The 26631-nt window shown below is 45.2% G+C and overlaps 1 protein-coding gene across 1 annotated transcript; it reads right to left on the reverse strand.

Annotated features, from left to right (window-relative positions):
* On the reverse strand, positions 1-17641 carry PKD2L1 (polycystin 2 like 1, transient receptor potential cation channel). Its single transcript, XM_010301901.2, has 15 exons — positions 17019-17641; positions 12978-13091; positions 11498-11625; positions 10095-10351; positions 9009-9233; positions 8423-8651; positions 7897-8067; positions 6997-7178; positions 4570-4690; positions 3808-3906; positions 2910-3031; positions 2468-2585; positions 2075-2211; positions 1191-1338; positions 1-198 (listed from the first exon to the last, which is right to left on the reverse strand). The coding sequence occupies exons 1-15, from the start codon at positions 17311-17313 to the stop codon at positions 1-3; spliced, it is 2544 nt and encodes an 847-aa protein (XP_010300203.2). The 5' UTR covers positions 17314-17641.
* Between the last annotated feature and the right edge of the window lie 8990 nt (positions 17642-26631).

A 26631-nucleotide genomic window follows, 5' to 3' on the forward strand; every position in this document is an offset into this window, starting at 1 on the left:
CTAGAAGCACACATCAGACTGTGGCTGGATGTTCTTGGGCACCTGAGATCCTGGCAAGATGGGGTAGGCCCCATTTTGGGAAGAGTTGCCACTCGGGTTGTTTCCCTGTACACGTTCCACTCCCCAGCTTTCTGCTTCTTCTTTCCCCAGCTGGTCTAGGCTCTGGGGAAACAGCTCTTCCTGACTGGCTTCATCCTCCTGTGAACCAGAAGAAAGAGTGATCTGCATTGTTAGCAAGCTACCCAGAAGTCTAGCAACACTCCAGGAGAGAGACAAGGTGTGCATGATACTTAAATATCTTCCCATATTCTTCCAAAAATTAGTACAACCTGCCTATTAAAGATCCAATATACTGTTTGCTGCAGTACACTGATCAATGTACAATCAAGCATTAGACAGCCATCTCTTTTCACCCTCTATAACAGAAATTCCAGGGCAAAGCAAATCTGCAAGGAAACACTCAAATAATCTTTCAGGCATGTTCTCATGAGAAGCAGGACCCTCCAAACTACTCTATCAGATGAGAAGGGATCACAAAACTACTCTGCAAAAAGAGAGAGGCTTCTTTCTGACTCAGCTAGGTCACTGTGTGCTGTTAGACTATTCTTGTTATGAAAGACATGAAGACATGAAGCAATGACATGGCTCTCACAGGCCTTTCTGCCTTTAAAGCTGAAGAACCAAAATATGCTGGTGAACTGAATACAGGCAGTCTTTGGCAAAAGTTGCAAGTCTACAATGAGGCGCTATGGGCACACCACTAACAGTCTTCCACCTCATGTATGATAAACAGGCAAGATGTTGAGATCACAGTCCACAACACTATCATAAGCTGCTCTTACTGGGAAGGACAGTATGATCTTTTTTGATGTCTGAGGATAAGTAGGTGCAAAAAACCTGAAGACAAGTGAATTGCATCCACTGCCACAGGAATGAGCTTGGCCTCAAAGGAGCTGGAAGGTGTGTTTAAGGGTAGAATGGTTAACTGGGGGGACATGAAAGCAAGAAGCTTTGTGTCACTGTGCTTGAAGAGAAGAGGCTTGATCATACAAAATGCTGACGCTGCCCAACCCTTTGTGTCTTATGTCAATGGGGTCTGGGAAAGCAAAGATGATACCAGGTCCATTCACATAGCAGGGCTGGTCACCTACCCTGAAGCTGGTTCAAATGCATGGTGGAGGGCTACCAACCTTGCTAACATTATCCAGCGGCTTGCCTAACGGGTCCTTCCTCTTCAGCTTGTTTCTTTCCAGCACATCCAGCTTGTTCACCACTGCATCAATCTTGGAGCCAATACTGTTTATGGACTGTTCCAGCTGCAGCACACGTTGCAGGAGGCTGAGGAAGACATGGAGAACATTTGCAAGCTTTTCCTTGTGATGAGCAGCAGAATTTGCAGCAGAAATCTTAAGGACAACGGGCCAGACCTCAAACAGGAGTGAATGCTCCACATCAGAGATGTGTTTTCATCTGTAATCAGTGATTCTGCTTAGAACGGATCCCAATCAGTTTGGATCACAGTATAATCCCATTATTAAATATTGCACCTGCCTCTCCTTTGATATGACCCTATGTGGATTGCTCAGTGTTTCTCAGCAGCAGAATCAAGATCTCCTTATTCTCTGTGTTATATTTATCCCACGTGCCTGCTGTGGAAGAAACAGCCAAGTGTTATTCTCAGACCTGGAGGATGAAGGCCTACTAGGCTATAAAGCAAGGATATTTATTCCCACAGTAAAGGTATCAGCTTCCCCTGGCGCAGTTAACCAGGCTACCTTCAGACCTGAAACATGACAACATATGGCCTGTGGCCAGCTGACAGCTGCAGAGGTTATTCAAGAGGCAGAAAGCAAAATTTCTTAACCCGATCTTTTACAGGAACAAGCAAAGTACATTGCAAGAACTGTCCCAGTTCTTTCCTGACCTGCTCATTTACACCTGTGCAAGACACAAAGGGACAAAATCTTACTGAAACTGCTCAGCACCAGTGTAAGCAGTTACATCAGGGAAGGAAGCAGCAGGGAATCATACCCTCATTTGCAGAGGGATTCAACTACTGCTAGCACAAACATACACTTGGAACTCTTCTTTGGAGACCCAGCTGGCCTTATTGACGTGGTTATTCCTTGCTTCCACATAGGCCAGATTCTCATCCAGGTTGTTGTCACCATAGGATTTCCCCAAATTTTCAATCTCTGTATTCAGAGCAACCTAGAAGATAAAGAAACTCCTGTGAAACTGGATACTAACTCTGTGCCATCTTTACTGTGAATAACACAGAGCTTCATAGGCAGTGATATATTCAGCTGCTATCCGGGCAGAGTTGGAGCTGTACTTGACTTGTCTGCTTAGTTTATACCACAGACCCAAAGATTCCTGAGGCCACTTTGGAGTGATCTCTAACAAACAGAAGTGGTTTTTTCCTTGCCCCCCTGCCCCACCTTTTTTTTTTTTATTATTTTTTTACCCTTTTCGCCTCTAGGTCATGTTTCATCTGCTGTTGCTCCTCTTCATCAAGGATGTGGTTGCCATCTTTGTCAAACCTGGAGAAGGCTGCTGTGATCTCATGATCTGCATGGCCCAGTCTGAAAAAAAAAAAAAAAAAAACCAAACAGAGAGAGCTCAAGGCACTGAATTATATTGTTAGGCTCTAACAGTGCAGGAGCACACCTTTTGAAATGAGTGTATTGTTTCCGCCCACCAGTGACACCCCAAATGAGAAAGAGATAGCAACACAAACCCAGTTAGAACAGGAAATTAAACACATGAGGAAAGATGATAACTATTTACAGGTTTTTTTGAGTCTTACATTGCCCAGATCTGAGCTAACTGCTCTCCCAGCCTTGAAAACCAGAGAATTTAAATTACCAAGAGAAAGGGATAAGCAGGCATCCCTCAAGCCAACTCACTCCTTCAAGCTGTTCTTGAAGTCCTCAAAGTCCAGTTCTTTCGTTCCATTCTGCAGTGCTTTCTGCACATCAGAAATCCGCTCCTTCTTCAGCTTCAGCCTCATGAGCGTCCGGTTGTAGCTCTGTTACCAAAGATACAAACAGACACGGAATCATGCAGGCAGAGCAGTGAAAAATAGGGCAGAGTGGACAATGCAATATGGGTGAGCAGATGCTAAGTAATACAGGCAGATTTTAAGATTTCCAGAAGCAAAAATACAAGACTGCTGAACGAGCCCCATGTCTAAACTAGGATCAAGTCTTCAAAGTGACACCAACATGGTAGCCAGGGTCTCCATGACAAAGTTTGCTCTGTACTTTTCTCCTCACGTGCCTCCCTTTATCTGAGCTCCCAGTCATCAGCTGTTTAAGATAATGTCTCAAATACCACCATTCTTTGCAGAATATTGGTCCTACAGCACAGAGTTGTGAACTTCCAGGACCTTTTCTGGAATTTTCCCCATGGGAAATCCAGATGTAACTCACTAGATTTGCCCCACTGTAGCATGCTCAGCTTAGCAAAATAGGACCTGCCATTTTATTGATCAAAGTACACTCTATCAAGCACTGAAAGAGCTTTGTCTAGAGGCTGTCCTGGGAAGAAAAGTCTCTCAGAAACACTACCAGCATGCTCAAGTAACAGGATTCCCCCAACTCCTGGTTTACCTTGGTCCCATTGCCAAATGATCTGGGAGCTTGATTTATCCCAGAAAGGAACTGTGACTCCTGAGTGCACCGAGAAGGTGGATCTGGAGTTGGCAGCCACTGTTCTTCTCTGGTAAATTCCACACAGGTCAGGGACCTCCAGAAAATGTTTTGAGATTTAGCTAGAAATTAACCCAACTTCACTATTCATCACCTGCTTCAAGATGTCCGAGAGCTGCAGCTCATCCTTCTGGCTGGAAAGCTCTTCCTTGACTTCTGAGTAGGTGTCATTGATGATGGCCAGAAACATGTTCTAGAAAAAGTGGAAGAAAAGAGATGAATAAGCATGAGGCATCTTGCCTGCTCCAGCAGCTGAAGCAGCAAGGGACAGGCATAGCTGTGCACGGCTCAGTTAAACAAGGAGCTGTTTCCACATGGGGTATCCCTTGGCCAAATTAAAGTGGGTGAAGGGAAGGCCCACTTCAGCCACACAGTGCTTTCTCTCTGGGGAGGAGGTCCTTGCATTTAAACCAGTGGCCAAAGGTACATTTCTTCCCAGCTCAAATACCATTTTTGGTAGCCTCTTCTGCAAGATCTTAGGTTATATTTGGATTCCTAGAGCTAGGTATTTAACCTGGTCATTGTGAGCATCCCTCTGCATCCATTGCCTAGGAAGCCTAAGACCATCCCCCCTGCTTTGTTCACTGCCTGCTACAGAGCAGCTTAACTGATGCCCTTGAATACACATCAGTGTATTCCCAAGTCAGGAATCAGATCAGGACCCTTAATTGCCCTGATCAAATCCCCAATTGCAATGACGTGCTCTTTGTCTACTTTGGTCTATTTGCACTGCAAAGCTATCATAACAGAATCTTCCTTTCTCTCTAAGGATTTGCACTGCACCTAACTCAGGGATTATCGGGAAGGGTCTCTCAAACACTGCTGTCAGAGGGGCAAGGAGGGCTTTCTTTCTTACCAGGAGCACAAAAAAAACAAAGAACACATAGGTGACGAAATAAATAGGCCCAAGGACCCTGTTGGCATTGTCAATGGAACTGTAGTCAAAATCACCGAGAATGATCCGAAACTGGGTGAAGCTGGAGGAAAGAAAGAGCACAAGGTCACAAAAAGGCACATACATTTACCCTACCTCCTCAGACAGTCCTGAGGTGAACCCTGAACCTGCCTGCAGCCCAGATGGTCACAGGCACAAACCAAAGCAGGGTCTAAGTCACTCAGTCTGGTGAGATAAATGTACCCATAGTATTTAGGGGTGAAGTGAGCTGATTTGGTTAGAGCAAGAGCTGGCTGGAAAGTAAAACATGGTTTCCACACAAATTTCTGGTTGTCCAAAGTGTGTTTTGGTCTAAACAGGAGTTAAAAACAATCTGAATTTACCCTTATAAAGGCATTTGACTCACTGAAGCCTTCTCTTGCAAGAGAGTTCATGAGACTTTGGAGAGGATGTTGGTACTGAAGACTGCTCTTCAATCTTTTGCAATTCATAGCCCCTATAATGAAGCAAGTTTAAGTCTATTGATCAGAAGTTTGCTTATCTCAGTCATGTCTTGTAGACCCCTTAAAGGCAGGACCTGGATGCCAGAGGTCTGTGGAACACAGGCTGAAAACCACTGCTGTAGCAGACACCTCCCTTAACATCGCACATTGCCTCAGCGGGCCCATGAACTGAAGGGCTGTCTGAGACTGGATATGTTAACTCACTTCCCCTTCTGTGAATGCTAATGCTTGTCCACCCACTAGTCATCCCCTACCTCAGGTATCTTATTATCTCAGGTATTATCTGTGGGACTTCTCTGGAAATTGATCAGTGGAATGACCTCTGTTAAAAAATACCCTCCAATTAAAAAATGAAAGGAAAGGGGGGGGGGGGGGAAGAAAAAAGAAAGACAGAAAAACATGGACTGTGAAGACATGTGCAGGAACAGGACCTTGAGAGCCTGGAGCCTGAAAATCCTGTCTTGAGAAATGCCAAGCTCCATTTCAGATTCCTTGCATTTGGACTATTTAGGGAGCTGTGAAAGTTTTCCAGGTCTAAGGAAGAGGAATATGGCATTGCCTCCTCCTCTTTGGTTTAAACTGTCCCAATTCAGTAATGTTGAAACATCTCCTTCCAGTAAGGAGATGTTTCCAGTAAAGACGACGACTCTTTCTTTCCTGAAACCTCAACCACGGCCCCATTCACAGCCCTACTAACCCTGGGGCTGCAGGCTGCTTTCGAAAGAAGGAGTTTTCGGGGCTATTTGCAGTGCAAATAGTTTCTCTCTTTTGCTTTGAAAAAGTCTACTTAATCTTATTTAGACTAATATACAGCATATTTTAGTAAACTTCCTGCTGAATTTGTGTTAAAATTAGCATATTGTATGACCACCAACTTTCAGAAATGAATTAGAGCTATCTTATAAAAATCAGATATATTTATAAATAATATAAAAATAAAGGTTCTGACTTTTTCATTTCAGTGTTTAAAGTGATCACCTTGATAAGGTAAATGCATTACTTCTGCTTTTCTCTGTGAAAAGCCTGTAGCAACAAGCAGTATTCCTTCTAAATCTTTGTTTGAATTAAAGTGCACCATCTGATGAAAACCAGAAAAGTTTTCATGCAGCTATTGTGCAGACACTGAAACATTGTGATCAGCAAGAGTATTTGGAAACCAGAGAATTTCAAAACTCCAGAGCCTCTATCTGGGCCTCTTTCTTATTAAAAAAACACTCCAAGCGTATGTCAAAACACTTGTTTTGAGCTACTTAGTTCTTACCACCAGAATTATGGAAGTTTAACCTAACTAGGGCTACAGCCATCTGCTGGTGTATAAAAACACAAATTTGCCAAGGTCTCAGTGACAGTCAGCACTATTCTACTGCCTTTACAGACCCACAGTGGGTGAGAAGGTGACAGAAGGTCCTGCAGAACACTAAGTTATCAGCTGAGCTACAATGCTTTTCTGCAGAAAAATGTTAAACTGCTCTGTATGTTGAGTACCCTTGGTGTGCCTAAACTCCACCTCAAGGGAAAGCTGTCTAGGCGTCAGCAAACAAACTTCTTACCAAATGCTCCCATGGAAAGGCTGGGATTTCCATTGAATTGTAGGGCTGCAAAGAGTCTCAAAGCCTGGTAGGATCAGCTACTTCCATCCCTACTGATTAACACCAAACAACCAGAAATCTGTCTGTAACCCTCAATTTTCTCACTGTGTTCTTTTCTCCATGAAGCTGTCACAGCTGGAGGACTGTGAGTGACTTATTAACCACTGTGACTTTATTACAATGAGATAACACAGGTGTCTGATTGACATTCAGATTTGCAGTTGGGGAGAGGTTGGAAAGCAGTTAAAATTCTTTTGATGAAATGATGGAACAATGGTTCTGACTTATACACTTACATGCATTTAACAAAGGTACTGAAGTTTTCCACTTGTGTCCCAAAAAGAAGGTAACCCAGCTGGGCATAGGCAAAGAAAACAATGAAGAACATAATGGCAAAGCCCAGGATGTCCTTGGCACAACGTGCCAGTGTGGAGGAGAGCTGGGTCATTGTTTTGTTAAAGCTGATATACTTGAATATCTGCAAGAAGAAAGAACAGGGACAAAGCGAGGCCAAACCATCAGTTAGGTCAGTCTCTCTCATATACGCGCATGCTTACTAAGACAAGAGGTTCACTATAGTACCAAAGCACCAAGAATACAATCAGGCTAGGGGAATAGTTACTTAGTGTTCAGGATATTTGTCCCAGATATGCCACCATCTTTCTGTGGGATCATAAACATATCACTTTGTTCCCTGTGTCAAAGGAAAATACAAAGAGGGACTGCCATAAGGACAAATGTCTTGAGGCTAATGAGAAGCCCCAAGTACAGTGTGGCTTTCCATCATGCCAAGATGCTTTAATTGAAATGCAAAGTCCATGCCAACAGACAAGTTATTTCCAGTTGTTTGGTGGCCATCATGACAGGAAAACATGGTATGCCAGATTATCCTCCAAAATACTAAAACAGTACAGGACAGACAAATCACATTGTACTCAGTGTCGCCTAAAACCATTTTTATACCACAACATCTGAGCTCATCTCCCTGTTCACTATCTCCAAATAACTGGCCTCAGAATGCAGGGTGAAAAGTTGTCTGGATTTACTGCAACACAGAGCATATGACTTTGAGGAAAGTCCTCTGTTCTATAGCTGTTACCCATTCACTCAGAGGGATGGAAGAGTCAGTCTCCAAGCTATCTAGAGGAAGAGGTCTGAGACTGACATCCTGGCCCCTCCCAGACCCCCTACAATACCTTGATCCAGGCAAAGAATAAGTTGACTGCATTCATATTGTTGTACTGTGTCTGCCAGAATGCCAGGAACTCGAAGTCCGCGTAGGTGTTGGGATGTTTCAGCAACTCTCCCAACAGTCTGTTCACCTCAATGGTGCGAAAGATGTGAAACCCAATAGCAACAATAGAGAGCTGTGAAGAGGAAGAGTCTGCAGTGAGCCCTGTACCTATGCTTTCCACATAAATTAAAGCGTCACAGAATTTCTTGGTATCACACTTCAATGTGGGGGATGGAAATAAGGTTTTAATGCGTTGAATGATGCCCCGACTGCATAGCCTCTCAGGCATCTCTAAGGAAATAATTTTCTCCTAAGAGCTGACAGAGGAGCATGTGTCCATTTACTCTGCTAGTTCATTTTGCTTTTAGAGCAAAACACATGCCAGCTCTTGTCTTATGTAGACCAGTTTCCCCATTCCTTCATTTATTTTGGCTCTTATATCTCCCTGCCATTGCTCCCCCCCCAAAAAAGCATGCAGAGATCCTCACCAGAATGACAACCACGTCCAGGATGTTCCAGATGCTGGTGAAGTACTGAAGCTTGTGGATACGCAGCTCCAAAATCTCCTCCACCACATAGTAGAAGATGAAGATACAGAAGACAATTTCACAAGCAACAATGAAGAAGTCCCATGCGCTGACATATCGTATAAGCTTGACTGTTCGGATTTGCCAGGAGGGAATGGCACCACCAGTGGCTGGAAACTCAACCACTAACCTTGAAGGGGACAGAAAACCTCTGATAATTATAAACAGGGGGATGGAGGCTCTTAGGCGGTTCTGAGAGGCATGAAACCTGAGCATGACCCAAACCATGAGTGGAAGAGTTGTGCACGTGTTTATGCAGCCTTATCTCTGCCGCCTCACTACCCATCATAGGAAACTGTGAAAAGTGAAGAGAAGTGTGACTGGTTATGTCAGGAAGACCAAGCCTTCTTACTAATCTTTGTAACATCTACTGACACCACTCAGTCCTACCCCCTGCTGGACCATATTAAAATATTTGCATTTTAAGAAACTGTGGCATTGAGGAAGACACAAGAAGCAGAAGAATTTTCAGTGGGACTCAGCTTACCTCAGAACACAGAACAGATTGATATTTGCATTATACACAGAGAAATCAATGAAGACAACTCGCGTCCCTCGATCCAGCCACAACTTCTCCTTCAAGACTTGCAGGGCTTCAGCACTCTTTTCTCTAGTCAACTTGAGGTCTATGTAGTATCCTCCCCCACTGTAACTGGTTAATCTTCCCCAGTGAGATGAGCCACCCAGCTCCTCCTCAGAATGGTACCTCCACCTGCAACAGACAAGCCATAAGCAAAGGCATCACCACCTCAGGCTTGGATATGACTTTGTAGCCAGGAGAAATTAGGACAGAGCAGTTTTAATTAAAGAGATAGCACTTAATTCTTATTCAAGATCTGAGCATAATTCAGTTCTTCATTGTTCATAGATTTCTGATCTAGTTCTTCCCAGCAGTGACACAACATGACTTGCGATACTATGGAGGGAAAATTCTGCAGGTTCATTGGCTATGCCACAGTCTTGTTTGCATGAAGCTTACCCCCAGGATCTGCTGTATTGCCTACTACCATGTTGCACACAACCCTCTGCTTACACAACACTTGCACCCATATTTCCTTATGAACAATAGCTTCTGGTTCACAGACCAAGACTCACGCAGCAAGAAAAAAGTTATTAAACTGCAGCTACCTCACATTATTATAGAGAAAAAGGTTTTCAAGATGAAAGAGATGCACTCCCTTCTCTCTAGGTCCTGAAATCCAGGAGGGAAGCAGATAGCATCATCGATTTGATAGATCTGGTCCCAAAGGACTCTATCCTCACCCTATTAAAAGCAGGTAACAATTTCTACCTACTTCTCCACTGGATTTTTCTTACTTTTCCCAATAGATCACACTCTGCCACTCATTCTGTTGTGCTTTTCCTCAAACAGACACTTGGCCTTGATAGACAAAAAGGTCTTGCTGCCACTGACTGCAAGGGGAATTCCAGCCTCATATGAAAAATTCAACCCTGGCATCCTGTGGCTCAGCAGATCTTATTTTAACTAGGAGAGACTCATTTGGATCAACTAAAAACAAAAAAAATAGATATCACAGACTTTCTAATCCTGAACAGCAGGAGATGTACTTACGCTGTTCCATTGATGAGCCCAAAGGAGACCCTTTCCTCCTTGTCTTCTGAGTATACATCATAGCAGCCTAAGATTTCCTCCTTGAAGTCATCATGGACCACACATGAATTGTTCTTCACCTTCAGTTGTCGCATGCGTGGGACACCCAGCAGCAGGTTCTCATAATAGATGTATGACTGGGTGCCATGTGCTGCTAGGGACTCATTGTTGTACCACTTTGTCCAGTAAAGATTATCCAGAAGGGGGCCCTGTGCATACTGCAAGAGAGAGAGAAAACAACTTCTTTGTGGCCCACACATTGAAGGGGTTTTCTTAGCCTGGGCTTGAGATAGTAAGACCTGACCCACCCCTCCTTACTCCCCAAGACAGAAAGTTGTAGAAGCTAGTGTTGGATGCATTCTAAGGAGGGTAAAGACCAGGGCTGGTGGTAGAAGAGGGATGCTGGGCAGCAGGGTCGTGCTGGCACCTCAGAGGCCTGTAATATGCTTGCTGCACCTTGAGCTAATGAAGAGACAAGAGCCCTACAAGCCTCCTTGTCCCTTCCACTTCAGTGAGCACAAGTTTCAAAGAATTGCCTTGGCACGAGGTGTGAATTATGAAAAGGGAGGTGTGCCAGTGCCCTGGAAACAGTGGGGGAAAAACAACAGTGCCATAGTTCACTGGGGTTTTTAATACAGCAGAAAAAGACGAAGCTAACTGACAAACAATTTCTGGCTGACTGTCAGAGATAAGTGGCTGCAATATCTCAACAGCATTCACTGTGGCTCATATTACTGCTTCAACATTTCTTCGATAGAAATGTGTTAGACCTCAGACATTTTCCCCCTCTTTATTCTCTTTGATAAAAGTCAGCACAAATTTTAACCCAGCTTCTTCATAAAGAATCTATAGATCACCCCAGGCATGAATCACAGGCAGGTTAAGTGTGCTGTTCCCACAATTGCCCACGAAAATGGACATAGGCTTATTACTAAGACACCAGCATGAAGATGCTGGACTGTAGGATTTGAAGCCATTTCTAACACCAGGAAACCTGGAGTAAATCACTTGGCCTCTCCAGGCTGGTACTCCCTGTCTGCGTAATGAGCATATCACAGCAATTTCTTTTTGTTATGACCTGTCTGTTTAGCTGGTAAGTTACTGGAGAATGGACTCTTCTGGGCACACACAACACTTAGCCTAGCCAGTATTCTGGCCACAGTGCTCAAAGGGATAAATTATATTTTAAATTAGTGAATATTTTGCATGCAAATGATATTGTAACTATTGCTAGTAGGTGGCAAAAGCTTGTGGCAACAAAATGCCTTGCTGAAATCACTAGGTAGCCCATTCAGAGGGAACTGAATATCCCAATCTAGCTGAGATTTCCAGGGCTCCCCATGCTGGGCCAGATTTGTACTCACCACCCAGAAGTCAGCCATACTGCCAATGGACTGGAAGGAGACATGGCCATCTGAAGAGGTCTGCAGGAAGAGCTCAGACATCACTTTGGTGTAGTAATAGGCATTGGAACTTGTCATTCCATATGTCACTAAGAAAAGATAAGAGGAGGGTCCTCCCTTATACCTGAATATTTGACTCTGATACAAATATATGTATATATTCACTTTCTCTGTAGCTTATACTATAACAGGTAAGCTAAGCAAGGCACAAGAGAAGAAATCTTGGGAACTCTAATCATATTACTTTCTGCTTTCTTAGGGATTTACAAACTTATCTGTTGCATGTTCCAGAATTTAAACTGTCAGACTGACAGACTGTAAGAGTTTAAAATCAGAGAAGACCATTGGATGATACAACTGAACATCCTGGTTAACTATTTTTGTCCTCAGACAAAATTTCTGAGATAATTTTTTCTTTCTCAGAACAGAGTCCATGATCTGTATTTTGAAATTCTGATATCAAGCCATGAAGGTATAGAGACCACCCTGTTGTCCCATGTGGAAAGCTCCACTTAAGTTCTCATTTACCAAGAAACCTCAAAGAGGAGCAGGATCTAACTTCCCTGAACATGTTGTTTCAACTCTCCAGTGCTCTTTCCTGCAGAAAAGCATCCATCACGGTGATCACTAAGAACATGTCCTACTCTTGAAAGGGCACCATGAAAATAAAGCAGCTGACATTCAAGACTCCACCACCATCACTTCTGGATGAGTCAGTGCGTGACTACATGTACGTCTATGTGCGTATTTTGTTCTTTAGGAAGAGTGACTGAAGCACCGTCTCCCTGGGCCAGTGTGATAGTAACTCAGATTGGTATTGTCTGTCTATCTCTTCTGCCATAGGGCCCATGAAATATAATCCTCTTCACTGTCCCAGGCCACAGGTGCTCATTTGTGATAACGAATGAACCTTCCCAAAAAACAAACAGCCATTGTGCTACCCACACAAAGTCCATTAGCATTCAGTACAGGGACGCATTAATTCCATCCAAGAACAACAGTGTGAGCTGACATCTGCTTTATCACCTCAGCCACCCCTCCAGTCTCAGAGGGGAAAACATCTCTGAACCCTGTGTCTTTGATCCCAGGAAGTTTCTAGAACTGCTGTCTGGAGTTTGAACATCTTCTGTGAAACTAAGAAAAGACCCTGGGTGAATTCCCCAAGGACTGTGGAGTTAATGGTTAGAGCTGATAACATGAATCAGAAAATGCTGCTTAAACTTAACCAATATCAATTAGGTCTAGAGCAATAGTCAGTTATTTTACTTGTGTGTGCAGCAGCTATTCTGTGGGTTAACGACACACCTGCTTGCTGCAGTGAATGCATGTACAATAAATTTAACAACTACAACAAAGTGAGGAAGCCTAATAATAAAAGCTCACATTATTCCCCTCATGCTACTCACAGAAAAGATACCTATGAGCTATGACAGCTACTTACATAGACAGATGTCCACCAAGAACAAAACATAAACAAGCAGCTCTCGCAGCGTGGTCTTCACATAAAGCTCTCTGTTTTCAGCTGTGTTCTCAGTCAGTGTAGTGCCCCACAGACCTGTTGAGTGTAAAGAGGAAATTGGAGAGTTTTGATGGCCATTCTCAAAGGCCATATGAGGCGCTGAAGTCCCATTCCCAAGCAACACTCTTGGGAGTCAGATTTTTGTCACTTTTCAAAGCTGTCTTTTTTTAAAACTTGACTAAAAGCTGTAAAAACATGTTAAATAACCCCTAAAAGAAACCATTCCAGTGTGAGCAAAAGATTTGGGGCTGATGGAAACTGAAATATATTGGCTTTCTGACTTTGCTAAATCACTCTCCAGTTTTCTGTTTGACCTCAATATGGACTGATCTTTTCCTGCCTGTTTTTCAGCTTACTCTTTGCAGAAATTCAGTCTTTGTCACAAGTACTCTTGAAAACACAAAATTTCATCTCAGGCATCCATGTGCCAACAGCTGACCTTCTGATAGGACTTCCATAACAGAACTGCATCTGATGTTAGCTTTACAACTATTAGTCCTCTTAGTGTATATTAAACCACCAGGCCCCAAATATTTGTTCCTTGCTTACCTAAAAACTCTTGCAGATTTTTTGTAGGTCATAAGACTCAGTCAAATACCCCAACTCAATATTTTCAGCATAAAATTTAGAGCCAAAATATCTATCTGTCTATTCAGGATGTCTATCAATGGAGCTCTGCTGACTTCAATACAGTTGTGCCAATTGCACCAGCTTGTGATCTGATTTCTTCACACAGTGAAAGCAACTCATTAAATATCACCAGAGTTGATCTAAAAGAGAGAAGCACTTCCTTTAAAAGGAACCTTGATATTTTGAGTTTGATGAACCGCCTGACACCATTAGCTTTTCTGTTTGTTCTTGCTGTAATGGCTTTCTGTTGTGATTTCTGAAATGCTCCTGAAGTTGAAAGGCATAAGAACTTCCACTTGAAAGCCTAGTGATGGAAGCCACATCAATAATTCCCATAGTCTTGCTGCAGCTCCTAGACAGCTCAGCCCTGATGCCCATCCCCAGTAGTACACAATCATCTTCCTGCAAGCCAGGATGAAAACAGATCAAAGGCCACACATTTGAAGTCAATTCTGGCAGAGGACAAAGTGCTTTTTTCTTTGGAGCAGGCAAAAATGGTATAGTGGTCTGTGCACATTTACTCCTGTCTTTTCGATAGCTCTTTGGCATTTCAACAGATTAGAGAGCTTTTTGCACCATCAGATACCATAGTGACTGTTGCAGCATCCACCCTCACTCCTGGACAGACAAACCAGTAGCCTGTTCTGGACATGCCAGACCAGGAACAGAAATGAGAGCCTGGAGAAGATCTGGATTAACTCATATGCAGGACAGAGTAGCATGTGGTCTACACGAATCTCCACAAGGGAGAAAAACAGGGGGAAACAATCCACCTATCTGTTCAGGTCACTTTTAAATGATCCCTTTCATTTCTAGATATCACAACATCACAATCTTTTAACAGGTTTATCTGGTTTTCCATGAGGCCCGGAACCCCTACTATCCACATGTTGGGAACAGAGGCACAGACTTTCTTTGCTTTGGGAATAGAACTGTCCTCAGGAACACCTAAATTCAGGGGCACTCAGATATCCTTGAAAACTTGGTTCAGAGACTTGCCCAAAATTATACCTGGAGGACCACGAGGCTGGTCCAGTACCCTTTCAGATTGCATCCAGTAATTGTAAAACTGTATCAGTTGAGGTTTGGTTTCAGCTGTTTCTTTAGGAAACATGCCATAGAAATATACCACCTCATACATGAAGCACATCCCCATCTGTATCTCCTTTGGCACCACCTAGCCCCTTGAGGATGCAGCTGTTTCAGACATGCTACTTGGAGTAGAAGGATACTCAAGACTAGAAGACATCTGGGCTTCCTTACAGCATTTTGCATGACCATCCATCACTTACAGCAAAGAAAAAACCTCAGAATCTAGAAGACAGGCAGTCTATGCCATTTTATTGTAAACCTTGCCTTCCTGCTAGTAACAAGTTACCGGTAGGAATTAATGGTAACAGCTACATAATCTTCCAAGGCTGCTTTTAAACCAGATTTGTGACCCAGGTGGGTGACTAGCTCAGGGTCTCAGGTACAGCTGGAGATCCTCTTCCAAAGGCAGTGGGAAGCTGGCCGCTCACTGGCCACAGTGCCACCCAGATACCTAGCAAAGTCTGTTTGTAGGCTGGCAATGAACAGCTGAGGTGGCAGGAGGGAGGCAGGAACCAGAGGACAGAGCTGCATAGACACAGTTTAGAGAGGAATAGTCCTGTGCAGTGACACCAGGAGCAGCAGCTACTCACTGGTAGTCCAACCCAGTAGCTGGTAAGGACAAGGAAAGAACTCAATAAGCCAACTATGACCAGTACCCCCAGACAGCTATGGACATGTAATCCCAATGTTTTTTAAGCTAAAGCCTCCACAAACTGCCCTTGGCTAAGCAACTTCTCTTTACTACCTCCATTTTCCATGTGAGATACTAATGTAATTAAATGGGGGCGGGGGGGCAGGGTGGTGAACTAGCAATATTTGGAGAGGCAATAAAAAATAATAAACACCTAGTAAAGATGCAAATAAAGTATGCAAATTCTTCAAGGAAGAAGTCCTCACCTCTGGGAGGTCGATAGAGGCCTTTCTTCTGGCTGCACTGGCCTTTGGATCTCATCTTCCCAGCTCTGGTCTGTCCTACAACCCTATTTACCACCCTTGCTGGCAGGAGACACTGCTGCAACAGTCACAGAAGGGAATGCTGTAGTGTCCTGACAGGTATTTCCATTTGCATGCTCCAATTTCAACCCTGGCATCTACAAATGGAATTTTGATGTTAAAGTATGGATTTGGTTTTTTCCTTTTTAAGTCTCACACGATGCCTAGAAGAAATATCATAATAAAACAGGTAAATGACACACTGCCTCTGAGCAATCTGTAATTACCCATCAAGCCCACCTAGCATTGCTCCCTGGCCAGGAGAAACTTTTAAAGCCTCAGCTCTGTCTTCCATGTGAATTAATAGTGTTAGACTGTAACTGCAATGACAAGTAAGAAAGAATTGATTACAGAGGGGCTGTGCAATTCAGGACCAGGCTATACTGTTATTCACTTACATGTACTGTTAGAGGGTACAGCTCTAAGAAAGGTTCTTGCAGGACCAGGTGCAGAGCTCCTGGTGTTGCTTCTCTTCTAAGTCAGGAAGAAAGACACATTGGCGAGAAAATTGTAATTTCCTGAAAAATAGTTTACTGCTTTTTCTTCCCCTGTTTTTACAGCATTAGGACTTTATGCCTTCTGTAAGACGCTGTTCAACAAACACCTTTGCCCAGGGCTGTTTCCTTACAGCAGACCTAATTTGCTCCAAGCTTTCTGATTGCCTCTGAATAAACCTACATAATATTTCATTCCCCTTTGTCTTTTAAACTGGAAACTAGCACCTCTTTCTTTCAGCTGTCTTCAAGCAAAACTTTGTTTGATACGTTCCTGTTATCATCTGCATTTCAGTCCTGACAGTGCTAGATTTTCTCTGGTGGATATTTATGTCCGCTCCTCATTTACTGTAACACAGGGGCCAGCATGACTCCATGTAGAAAATGCACACAAAGACAGAATAGTCTCATCACCAGAGCAATGGCTCCTGTGGATTCAGGACACCTAAGCTCTGCCAACAGATTCATTGCATGACCGTGAGCACACCACTAAGGCTGTCTGTACCTCCTGCCTTGTAGCAAAGGTGACAGGACAGACCCTGGAGCTCCAGCAAGGCACACAGAATGAGGATGCGCCTTCCAGGTCAGCCAAAGATGATCTCTGAAGTAATGCTGATCTGTGATGAGCAGGTTCCTGGGCTACACAGATACTATGGGGTTTCTACTTTGTGCATCCCCACGCTCACACCACCCCCATACCCCCGTTCTTCCCAAGGGCTAGGAAATCCTTGCTAGCGAGATACCGGAGCTTTACCTCGAATGCCTCTGAAGATGTAGAAACAGCACTTGAGAAAAGGACTTGTCTTCCCATCCACAGCTTTGCTCTGCTTTTCCTGGTAGGGCAGTGGATCCCTCACCTCTTCAAAGTTCTCATAGGGATTCTCCAGGATGGACTTAGGGTTGTAGATGGCTCGAATCTTCAAGGAGGTAGAGGGAGACCCATTGTAAACAGGATTATCCCAAGCTTTCTTCCCCACTGCCTCCAGTTCATGCTCCTCTGAGGCTTGAAAGTGAGTCTCAGGTCTGTTGTTTAGGTGAGATGAGCTCATAGCTAGTCACTGCCAGCAGGAGTACTTTTTAACTGGAATTGTGAAGATTGCCTGCCCAGACTGCAGTTGTAAGCTAGCAGAGAAGGAAGGGGTCAACACCAGCTTGTTTATCTCAGCAACCCAGGAGGGGGCCACACATGCTCTCTCTATTTTATACCAGCTCAGCTGGTGACACCTATCAAGGGGGTGGCACTACCCGTTGTTAGGAACCCCCGACAGCCCTATTATTCCAGCAGCCCTGGGAACGCCGACAAGCGCAAGAGACCTTCTCTGCTTTGCAAGGGAGGTAACAGACCCAGATACCGTCTGGAAGAGGAGGCTGCTAGGAGACAGCGCTGGAAGGGAAGGGAAGGGAAGGGACGGGACGGGACCGGACGGGACGGGAAGGGAAGGGACGGGACGGGACGGGGGGTAGGAGTGCGGGGAGGAGAGGAGGCGGCGGCTGGGATTTGATTGGATCCCTCAGGCTGCCTGAGGAGCCTCAGGAGCCGAGATCAGCTCCAGGTGAAGCTCCGGCGGGGCGCAGCGAGGGCTGGGAGCCGTGGTGGGGCCCCGTGCAAGCGCCGGTGGGGAGAGGGGTGGGCGCCCGGCTGCGCGGGGCCGGATGGGACGGGGAGCCTTTGCTCCGGGGGTCGGGGAGGTCTGGAATTTTCAGTGGCGCTCCAAAGCGCAGAAAAGCTCCCTGCGAGGGGCGGCGGCGCGGCGCCGGGCGGGGGGGTACCGGCAGCTCGGCGGGGGCAGCTGCCTGCCCTCGGGCTCGGAGGCTTTGCGATTCGTGTGCAAGCATTGCGGACGCTTCAGGAAGAAGCTGGGGTTTGGCCTAAAACGTGATCCCGGTCAGCGTTTCCACATCGTCCTCTTTGCTTTCTCGTTGTTAAAAGCAGGAGTGAAAAATGGGAGTAAACTTCTAGCGTTGGTTTTGGAAACCGGGGGCCTGACTCTTCCGCTTTTGCAGAATTTCCATAAGCCCTGCAGTGCCTGCTGGCCTTGGGGCAAACCTGAGAAAAAACGGGATTATACCAGGCAAAACTGGAAATAATAATCGCTAGGGGTTGCCAGCATTCCCCACCTAGGGAGGGGCTATGTTCCCTGCTCTGGGAGAATGTTGCTAGATGAAGTGGGCTAGGTGAAGCTCTCTTAGGGATGATGAGGAGGGAGAGAGGCTAGAGGATCTCTAAAGGCCCTTTCCATCACAGAAGTATGTGATGCTAGGATTAGCCCTCCAGTCCCTGTCAAGTGGCCAGTGGCTTCCTTGGGTAACCCGTGGGCTAGCCACCCTGAGTGCCTCAAGTCTTGCAGTAGGCTGCAGCAGCACACTGCTGGAGCAGCATCTGCAAGCTGGCTAGCATTCACCTGTGAATGAAAGAGTACTTCCATGCTGGAGGGAGTAATGACTTTTCAACATTAATTAAGAGATTTCATCTGTTGGAAATAATGTGAGGAGAAAGGGAGAAGAGTTACCTTTAAAAAATCCAACAAATAATCTTACTCCAGCTGTATGGTTTGTATAATGTTGTCAGTGCTCTGACTCGATTTAAATTACTGATTCAAATGGCTAATTGAAACAAAATGCCTAACATAAAAAAAAAATAAAGTTATCTTGAGGTACACACACCCCCACTACAATTTTCCACTGAGATCCCCACCAACTAAAAGCTTTAGAGCCACTACTGATGAGCAGCACTACATAGGACAAAATAGAAAGATACTGCCTACTAAGTAATGCTGCTATCACAAAAAAGACAGTCTGTAAGATCAAGGAATATCCTTTATTATACTGCTGTAGTTAGGAAACAAGAGACCCGCTTCTGAGTGTGTAAACCTTCCTTCAGGTTCCTGCAAATCTTCTCACTCAAAAGAAAATAATAGGCTTGCATTTCTAAAAGTATGTTTTTCCCAGTGATGTCTTCTGGCCTAATAAAATATATTGCCTTTCACCACACTCTTGTTTAGTCTTTCACATGCTCTTGTTTATAGCAATAACTTGGTTCATTGGCAGCTATAAACAACTCTGCTGCTGCAACAAGGTTAAACTCCACAGCACTTACCCACAGTTCAGCTGCAGCTGGGCAGGCACTGCAACTCCAGAAGCCTTGCATCCTTCAGAAATAGTTCTCAGAGAATCCCGTGCAAAGATCTCCAGAAACAGGACAGAAAGTGATGGTGGGAAAAGGAACACACGAGCCAGGTGTGTGTCCAGTGCTTGTGACTGTTGTAGCAATTGCACACTTGGTATTCACAAATTTACATAGCATTGCCACGAGCCTGTAACCAGCCTCTTGGCCTGCTCCAAACCTACCCTTTTTCCCCAGCTTTTCACAGGGTTGTGAGCTAATCTGATTGGGGTAGCATAGCATTTTTCTCTCAGTGACATCATACAATTTGGCTTACCTGTGTTTGTGATGATGAGGATATCCCCTCAAAGGCTCTCAGGAAAATTGACATCACAGCACTTAAAGGGTGGACATGCAGGAGCCTTTGCAGGTTTTGTGTGGGTTTGTTTGGGTCTTGGGGGGTTTTGCCTGTTTTTCTTGGTATGCTTGTTTTTAAAGTGTTCCTCTCTACAGCTAATCTATGGTGCTTATATGGTATGAATAAATCTGCCCTGCTTCTTCACAGGAGACTCCAATTTTGCTTTACAGCAAGTGATTGAATCTGCTATAGAGAAGTCCAACCACCTTCTGCATAGCAAAGGATAAGAAAGTAGGGGGCTTTGTGGCATCTGAATAATCCAAATAACAATTAAAAATATATTATCAGTAGGTTCCTTCAAATATTGACGGTGAAGTTAGTTCCTGTCATGATCATTATTTTGTATTTTTGTAAGTGTTTTACAGGAGAAATACAAGGCACAGCTAATTTTGATATCAACATGTAGCACAATGATCACATGCTACACGCCTGGTAAACTCAAGCAGAAGGCCCCTGTAAAGGAATATCAGGCTGCCAATGCTGAGCAAAATAAATGTCCTTTTCAATCAGTCCAATTTTTAAAAGCTACAAATAGTTTAAAGCAGAGAAAAGAGCAGTGAATGTGTATAATGGAACAATTACATGGTTCTTCAGGTTCATGATGTGCTCTTTGCCTTAAAAAATAAAAAAAAAATACATCACCAATGGTATCTAGGATATCTAGATAGAAAAAAAAAAGTTATGCAGAAAGTATGGTTCCTGTTATTTAAGTGTCAACATTAGATTCATCCACTGTGGTGGTGGATGTCAGCCCTTAAAATGCACAGTATATGGGGAGGCAATTAATCACAGTAAACCACTGAAAAATAATGAGATGGCAGATTTGATTTTATTTTTATTAAAAAATAAACATGGATGTTGCCCTTCTTCCAGTTTAGCTGAGACAAGCTGCAATATCTCTATTCATTCTAATTACAATAACATGATAAGAATTAAGGGGGGGAAAGCTCTATTTTGACAATGTGGAACACAGTCTAAAAGGAAATTTGGGAAAAAGACAAAAAGTGGCACGTTTAGACCCATCTTGCTGAACAGAGGACAGTTCAACATCCATGCACAAGATTTTATCACTCAAGACGAGGTTTTGCCCCCTTGCAACGCTTTCTCTGGAATGTGTGGAGATTGAGTCTTGCCGTGCATCACTCTATGACCCGTGGACGGCGCTCCTCAGACCAGCCAGGCAGCAGGAAAATGTCTAGAGCTGCCAGTGGGATACTGAGGTGGAGCGTCACTTGCAAAAGCCCCCTTCCCATTAGCTTTCCACACCAATCCAATTGCACCGCACAGGCAAAGTCAACTTCAGCCCCTACTCTACACCGAACTCGTACCTGTCCAACACTGCAGCTGACAACTCTCCAAAACCTACCTACAAACTGTCCACATCTCTTCCTTCACTCTAAACTGCTCTCCCTACTATGTATCTCATAGACAAGCCTTCACAAAGCCACTCATCCTGCAGTAATACTCTGACATCAAACACCTGCACCACTACTTCCGCAATAATACGCCAACACCAACAAACTCCAACACAAAAAACTTCACCTGAAGATTCCACCCTACACTAACCGCTGACAAACACACACTGTCGTCACCAAAGCCAAACATTGCAACAATTAGTGCAAAGTTAAAATTGCATGTGCAGCGCAATATTGTCGGTGTGGGTTAATGCAGAGGTGGGCTTGGAAGTTGCAGTGTACACCCTATGGCTTAATATGGCATTTTATTGGGGGATCTGTGTTCTGCCTGGGAGAAGTGTGTACGCAGAGGCCTTTTTAAAGGCAAGGCAGGAACGGTTCTCCAGGTCTCTGAAGCGGAGAGTAAGAAATTTTATCTGGGTTCTGGTGCAGGATCTTCTTGTGCGCTTGCTTTTCTGTCCAATCAGGTGCTGCTGGGGAGAGGGGGAGAGAGAGAGAGAGAGAGAGAAGTGTTTAGGACAGGATTAACAACCTCAACAGCCCTGTCCCAAGCACAGTTAACCCAAGCCTGCGGACATCCCGGGAGGCCTGATAAGATTTACGCTACTCTATCCCCCCTCCAAAAGCCTGGGAATTAACAGAATCACATAGCAAATATTTCTTGAGGAGGCACCCAGAGTGTTTGTGTTCTTTTTCAGGCAGATGCTAGTGCAAGAAGATCGCAAATACCCTGAAAAACTACCAGGATGGTAAAAAATAACGTCTTGAAAAGGGAAAGGACCGGGTGATGTTTCTCCTCATCAGCTCACGCATTTCCACCTTACCCGAACCTCCTGCAGTGTTGAACAGGAAACGTGAAGCTTGGATGCGGAATTCCTGGTATTCCGAACCTGGGGAAGAAAGGGAGAAAAACATGAGACTGAGCATATAGTGGGACGCTGCTCAGAACCTGAAAATACCAAAAAAAAGGGATGAGGAGCTAACACCCCTTACTTGGAGAGCTCTCAAAGTCTGCCTGTTAAGGAAAAGAAAAATAAGAAGAGAAAAGAAGACAGGAGCCCCAGAGAATATTCACAGAAAAGAAAGTAGTACATGAAAACATAGCTTACGTCATGCAGACAGGGAGAGATCACGAGTTAAAAAGCAAAGCCCAGCAATCTAACGAAAATTAAAATCCAGACCACAAGACGGCAGAAGTGCCAAGAGGTGGTACTGATGGGATGGACCATGAATTTCCCAAGAACTTAAGCTGGGATGTCACAAAAGAAAATTCTAGGGCGTGAAAGGACCATTAGAAAACACACACTCTCATCAACCAAGAGGAAAGCCTGGTAGCCAAAGGTCACAAAACCAAGTGCTACACCCTGACTTACAAGGAAGGCGTCAACACTCTTGACTGGAAGGCCCTCATCCATCCTCTTCTTTCTTCATCCCTCTTGACTCGAAGGTCCTCATCCGTCCTCTTCTTTCTTCATCCCTCTTGACTCGAAGGTCCTCATCCGTCGTCTTCTTTCTTCATCCCTCTTGACTCGAAGGTCCTCATCCGTCCTCTTCTTTCTTCATCCCTCTTGACTCGAAGGTCCATTGCCATCCTTTTCTTCCCTCTTGACTCGAAGGTCCACCGCCGTCCTCTTCTTTCTTCATCCCTCTTGACTCGAAGGTCCTCATCTGTCCTCTTCTTTCCTCATCCCTCTTGACTCGAAGGTCCACATCCGTCCTCTTCTTTCTTCATCCCTCCTGACTCGAAGTTCCAGGACCGTCCTCTTCTTTCTTCATCCTTCTTGCCTCGAAGGTCCACATCTGTAATCTTTCTTCATCCCTCTTGACTCAAAGGTCCACATCCGTCCTCTTCTTTCTTCATCCTTCTTGACTCGAAGGTCCACTCCCGTCCTCTTCTTCCCTCTTGACTTGAATGTCCAGGACCGTCCTCTTCTTTCTTCATCCCTCTTGACTCGAAGGTCCTCATCCGTCCTCTTCTTTCTTCATCCCTCTTGACTCGAAGGTCCACATCCGTCGTCTTCTTTCTTCATCCCTCTTGACTTGAAGGTCCACATCCGTCGTGTTCTTTCTTCATCCCTCTTGACTCGAAGGTCCACCACCGTGCTCTTCTTTCTTCATCCCTCTTGACTCGAAGGTCCTCATCCGTCGTCTTCTTTCTTCATCCCTCTTGACTCGAAGGTCCTCATGCGTCCTCTTCTTTCTTCATCCCTCTTGACTCGAAGGTCCACATCCGCCCTCTTCTTTCTTCATCCCTCTTGACTCGAAGGTCTTCATCCGTCCTCTTCTTTCTTCATCCCTCTTGACTCGAAGGTCCTCATCCGTCCTCTTCTTTCTTCATCCCTCTTGACTCGAAGGTCCACCGCCGTCCTCTTCTTTCTTCCTCCCTCTTGACTCGAAGGTCCTCATCCGTCCTCTTCTTTCTTCATCCCTCTTGACTCGAAGGTCGTCATCTGTCCTCTTATTTCTTCATCCCTCTTGACTCGAAGGTCCACATCCGTCCTCTTCTTTCTTCATCCTTCTTGACTCGAAGGTCCACTCCCGTCCTCTTCATCCCTCTTGACTTAAATGTCCAGGACCGTACTCTTCTTTCTTCATCCCTCTTGACTCGAAGGTCCGCCACCGTGCTCTTCCTTCTTCATCCCTCTTGACTCGAAGGTACCCATGCGTCGTCTTCTTTCTTCATCCCTCTTGACCTGAAGGTCCAGGACTGTCCTCTTCTTTCTTCATCCCTCTTGACTTGAAGGTCCTCATCCGTCCTCTTCTTTCTTCATCCTTCTTGACTCGAAGTTCCTCATCCGTCGTCATCTTTCTTCATCCCTCTTGACTCGAAGGTCCTCATCCGTCCTCTTCTTTCTTCATCCCTCTTGACTCGAAGGTCCACTGCCGTCCTCTTCTTTCTTCATCCCTCTTGACTCGAAGGTCCACCGCCGTCGTCTTCTTTCTTCATCCCTCTTGACTCGAAGGTCCTCATCCGTTCTCTTCTTTCTTCATCCCTCTAGACTCGAAGTTCCAGGACCGTCCTCTTCTATCTTCATCCCTCTTGACTCGAAGGTCCTCATCCGTCGTCTTCTTTCTTCATCCCACTTGACTCGAAGGTCCTCATCCGTCCTCTTCTTTCTTCATCCCTCTTGACTCGAAGGTCCTCATCCGTCCTCTTCTTTCTTCATCCCTCTTGACTCGAAGGTCCACCACCGTCCTCTGCTTTCTTCATCCCTCTTGACTCGAAGGTTCTCATCCGTCGTCTTCTTTCTTCATCCCTCTTGACTCGAAGGTCCAGGACCGTCCTCTTCTTTCTTCATCCCTCTTGACTCGAAGGTCCACATCCGTCGTCTTCTTTCTTCATCCCTCTTTATTCGAACGTCCACATCCGTCCTCTTCTTTCTTCATCCCTCTTGACTCGAAGGTCCACTCCCGTCCTTTTCTTCCCTCTTGACTCGAAGGTCCTCATCCGTCCTCTTCTTTCTTCATCCCTCTTGACTCGAAGGTCCTCATCCGTCCTCTTCTTTCTTCATCCCTCTTGACTCGAAGGTCCACTGCCGTCCTCTTCTTTCTTCATCCCTCTTGACTCGAAGGTCCACCGCCGTCGTCTTCTTTCTTCATCCCTCTTGACTCGAAGGTCCACTGCCGTCCTCTTCTTTCTTCATCCCTCTAGACTCGAAGTTCCAGGACCGTCCTCTTCTATCTTCATCCCTCTTGACTCGAAGGTCCTCATCCGTCGTCTTCTTTCTTCATCCCTCTTGACTCGAAGGTCCTCATCCGTCCTCTTCTTTCTTCATCCCTCTTGACTCGAAGGTCCTCATCCGTCCTCTTCTTTCTTCATCCCTCTTGACTCGAAGGTCCACCACCGTCCTCTGCTTTCTTCATCCCTCTTGACTCGAAGGTCCTCATCCGTCCTCTTCTTTCTTCATCCCTCTTGACTCGAAGGTTCTCATCCGTCCTCTTCTTTCTTCATCCCTCTTGACTCGAAGGTTCTCATCCGTCATCTTCTTTCTTCATCCCTCTTGACTCGAAGGTCCAGGACCGTCCTCTTCTTTCTTCATCCCTCTTGACTCGAAGGTCCACATCCGTTGTCTTCTTTCTTCATCCCTCTTTAGTCGAACGTCCACATCCGTCCTCTTCTTTCTTCATCCCTCTTGACTCGAAGGTCCACTCCCGTCCTTTTCTTCCCTCTTGACTCGAAGGTCCTCATCCGTCCTCTTCTTTCTTCATCCCTCTTGACTCAAAGGTCTACGACCGTCCTCTTCTTTCTTCATCCCTCTTGACTCGAAGGTCCTCATCCGTCCTCTGCTTTCTTCATCCCTCTTGACTCGAAGGTCCTCATCCGTCCTCTTCTTTCTTCATCCCTCTTGATTCGAAGGTTCTCATCCGTCGTCTTCTTTCTTCATCCCTCTTGACTCGAAGGTCCACCGCCGTCGTCTTCTTTCTTCATCCCTCTTGACTCGAAGGTCCTCATCCGTCGTCTTCTTTCTTCCTCCCTCTTGACTCGAAGGTCTACGACCGTCCTCTTCTTTCTTCATCCCTCTTGACTCGAAGGTCCACATCCGTCCTCTTCTTTCTTCATCCCACTTGACTCGAAGGTCCACCGCCATCCTCTTCTTTCTTCATCCCTCTTGACTCGAAGGTCCACCGCCGTCCTCTTCTTTCTTCATCCCTCTTGACTCGAAGGTCCAGGACCATCGTCTTCTTTCTTCATCCCTCTTGACTCGAAGGTCCTCATCCGTCGTCTTTTCTTCATCCCTCTTGACTCAAAGGTTCTCATCCTTCGTCTTTTCTTCATCCCTCTTGACTCGAAGGTCCACATCCGCCCTCTTCTTTCTTCATCCCTCTTTTCTCGAAGGCCCACTGCCGTCCTCTTCTGTCTTCATCCCTTTTGACTCGAAGGTTCAGGACCGTCGTCTTCTTTCTTCATCCCTCTTGACTCGAAGGTCCACATCCGTCCTCTTCTTTCTTCATCCCTCTTGACTGCAGTATCCAGAGCTGTCCTCTGCTTTCTTCATCACTCTTCTCTTCAAAGGCCCACCACTTTGCTCTTCTTCCTTCATCCCTCTTCACATGAAGGTCTACCTCTTTCTTCCTCTTACCTAATTCCTATTGACTCGCACCTCATCCACTTTCCTCTTCTTTCTTCATTACTCTTGACTGCAAGGTGAGCCCCCATTTAATATCTTATATATATTTGATATCCAGCTCCAGCAATTTCCAAAACCTTTACCTGTGGCCTTAAAATTTTTGGAGATTCAACCTTGCCGTGCTTCACTCCAGTAGCCATGCACAACGCTCCTCAGACCAGCCAGGCAGCAGGGAAATTTCTAGAGCTGCCAGTGGGATACTGAGGTGGAGTGTCACTTGCAAAAGCCCCCTTCCCATTAGCTTTCCACACCAATCCAATTGCACCGCACAGGCAAAGTCAACTTCAGCCCCTACTCTACAC

Source organism: Balearica regulorum, chromosome 7 (assembly GCF_011004875.1).
Source record: "Balearica regulorum gibbericeps isolate bBalReg1 chromosome 7, bBalReg1.pri, whole genome shotgun sequence".
Lineage (NCBI taxonomy): Eukaryota > Metazoa > Chordata > Aves > Gruiformes > Gruidae > Balearica > Balearica regulorum.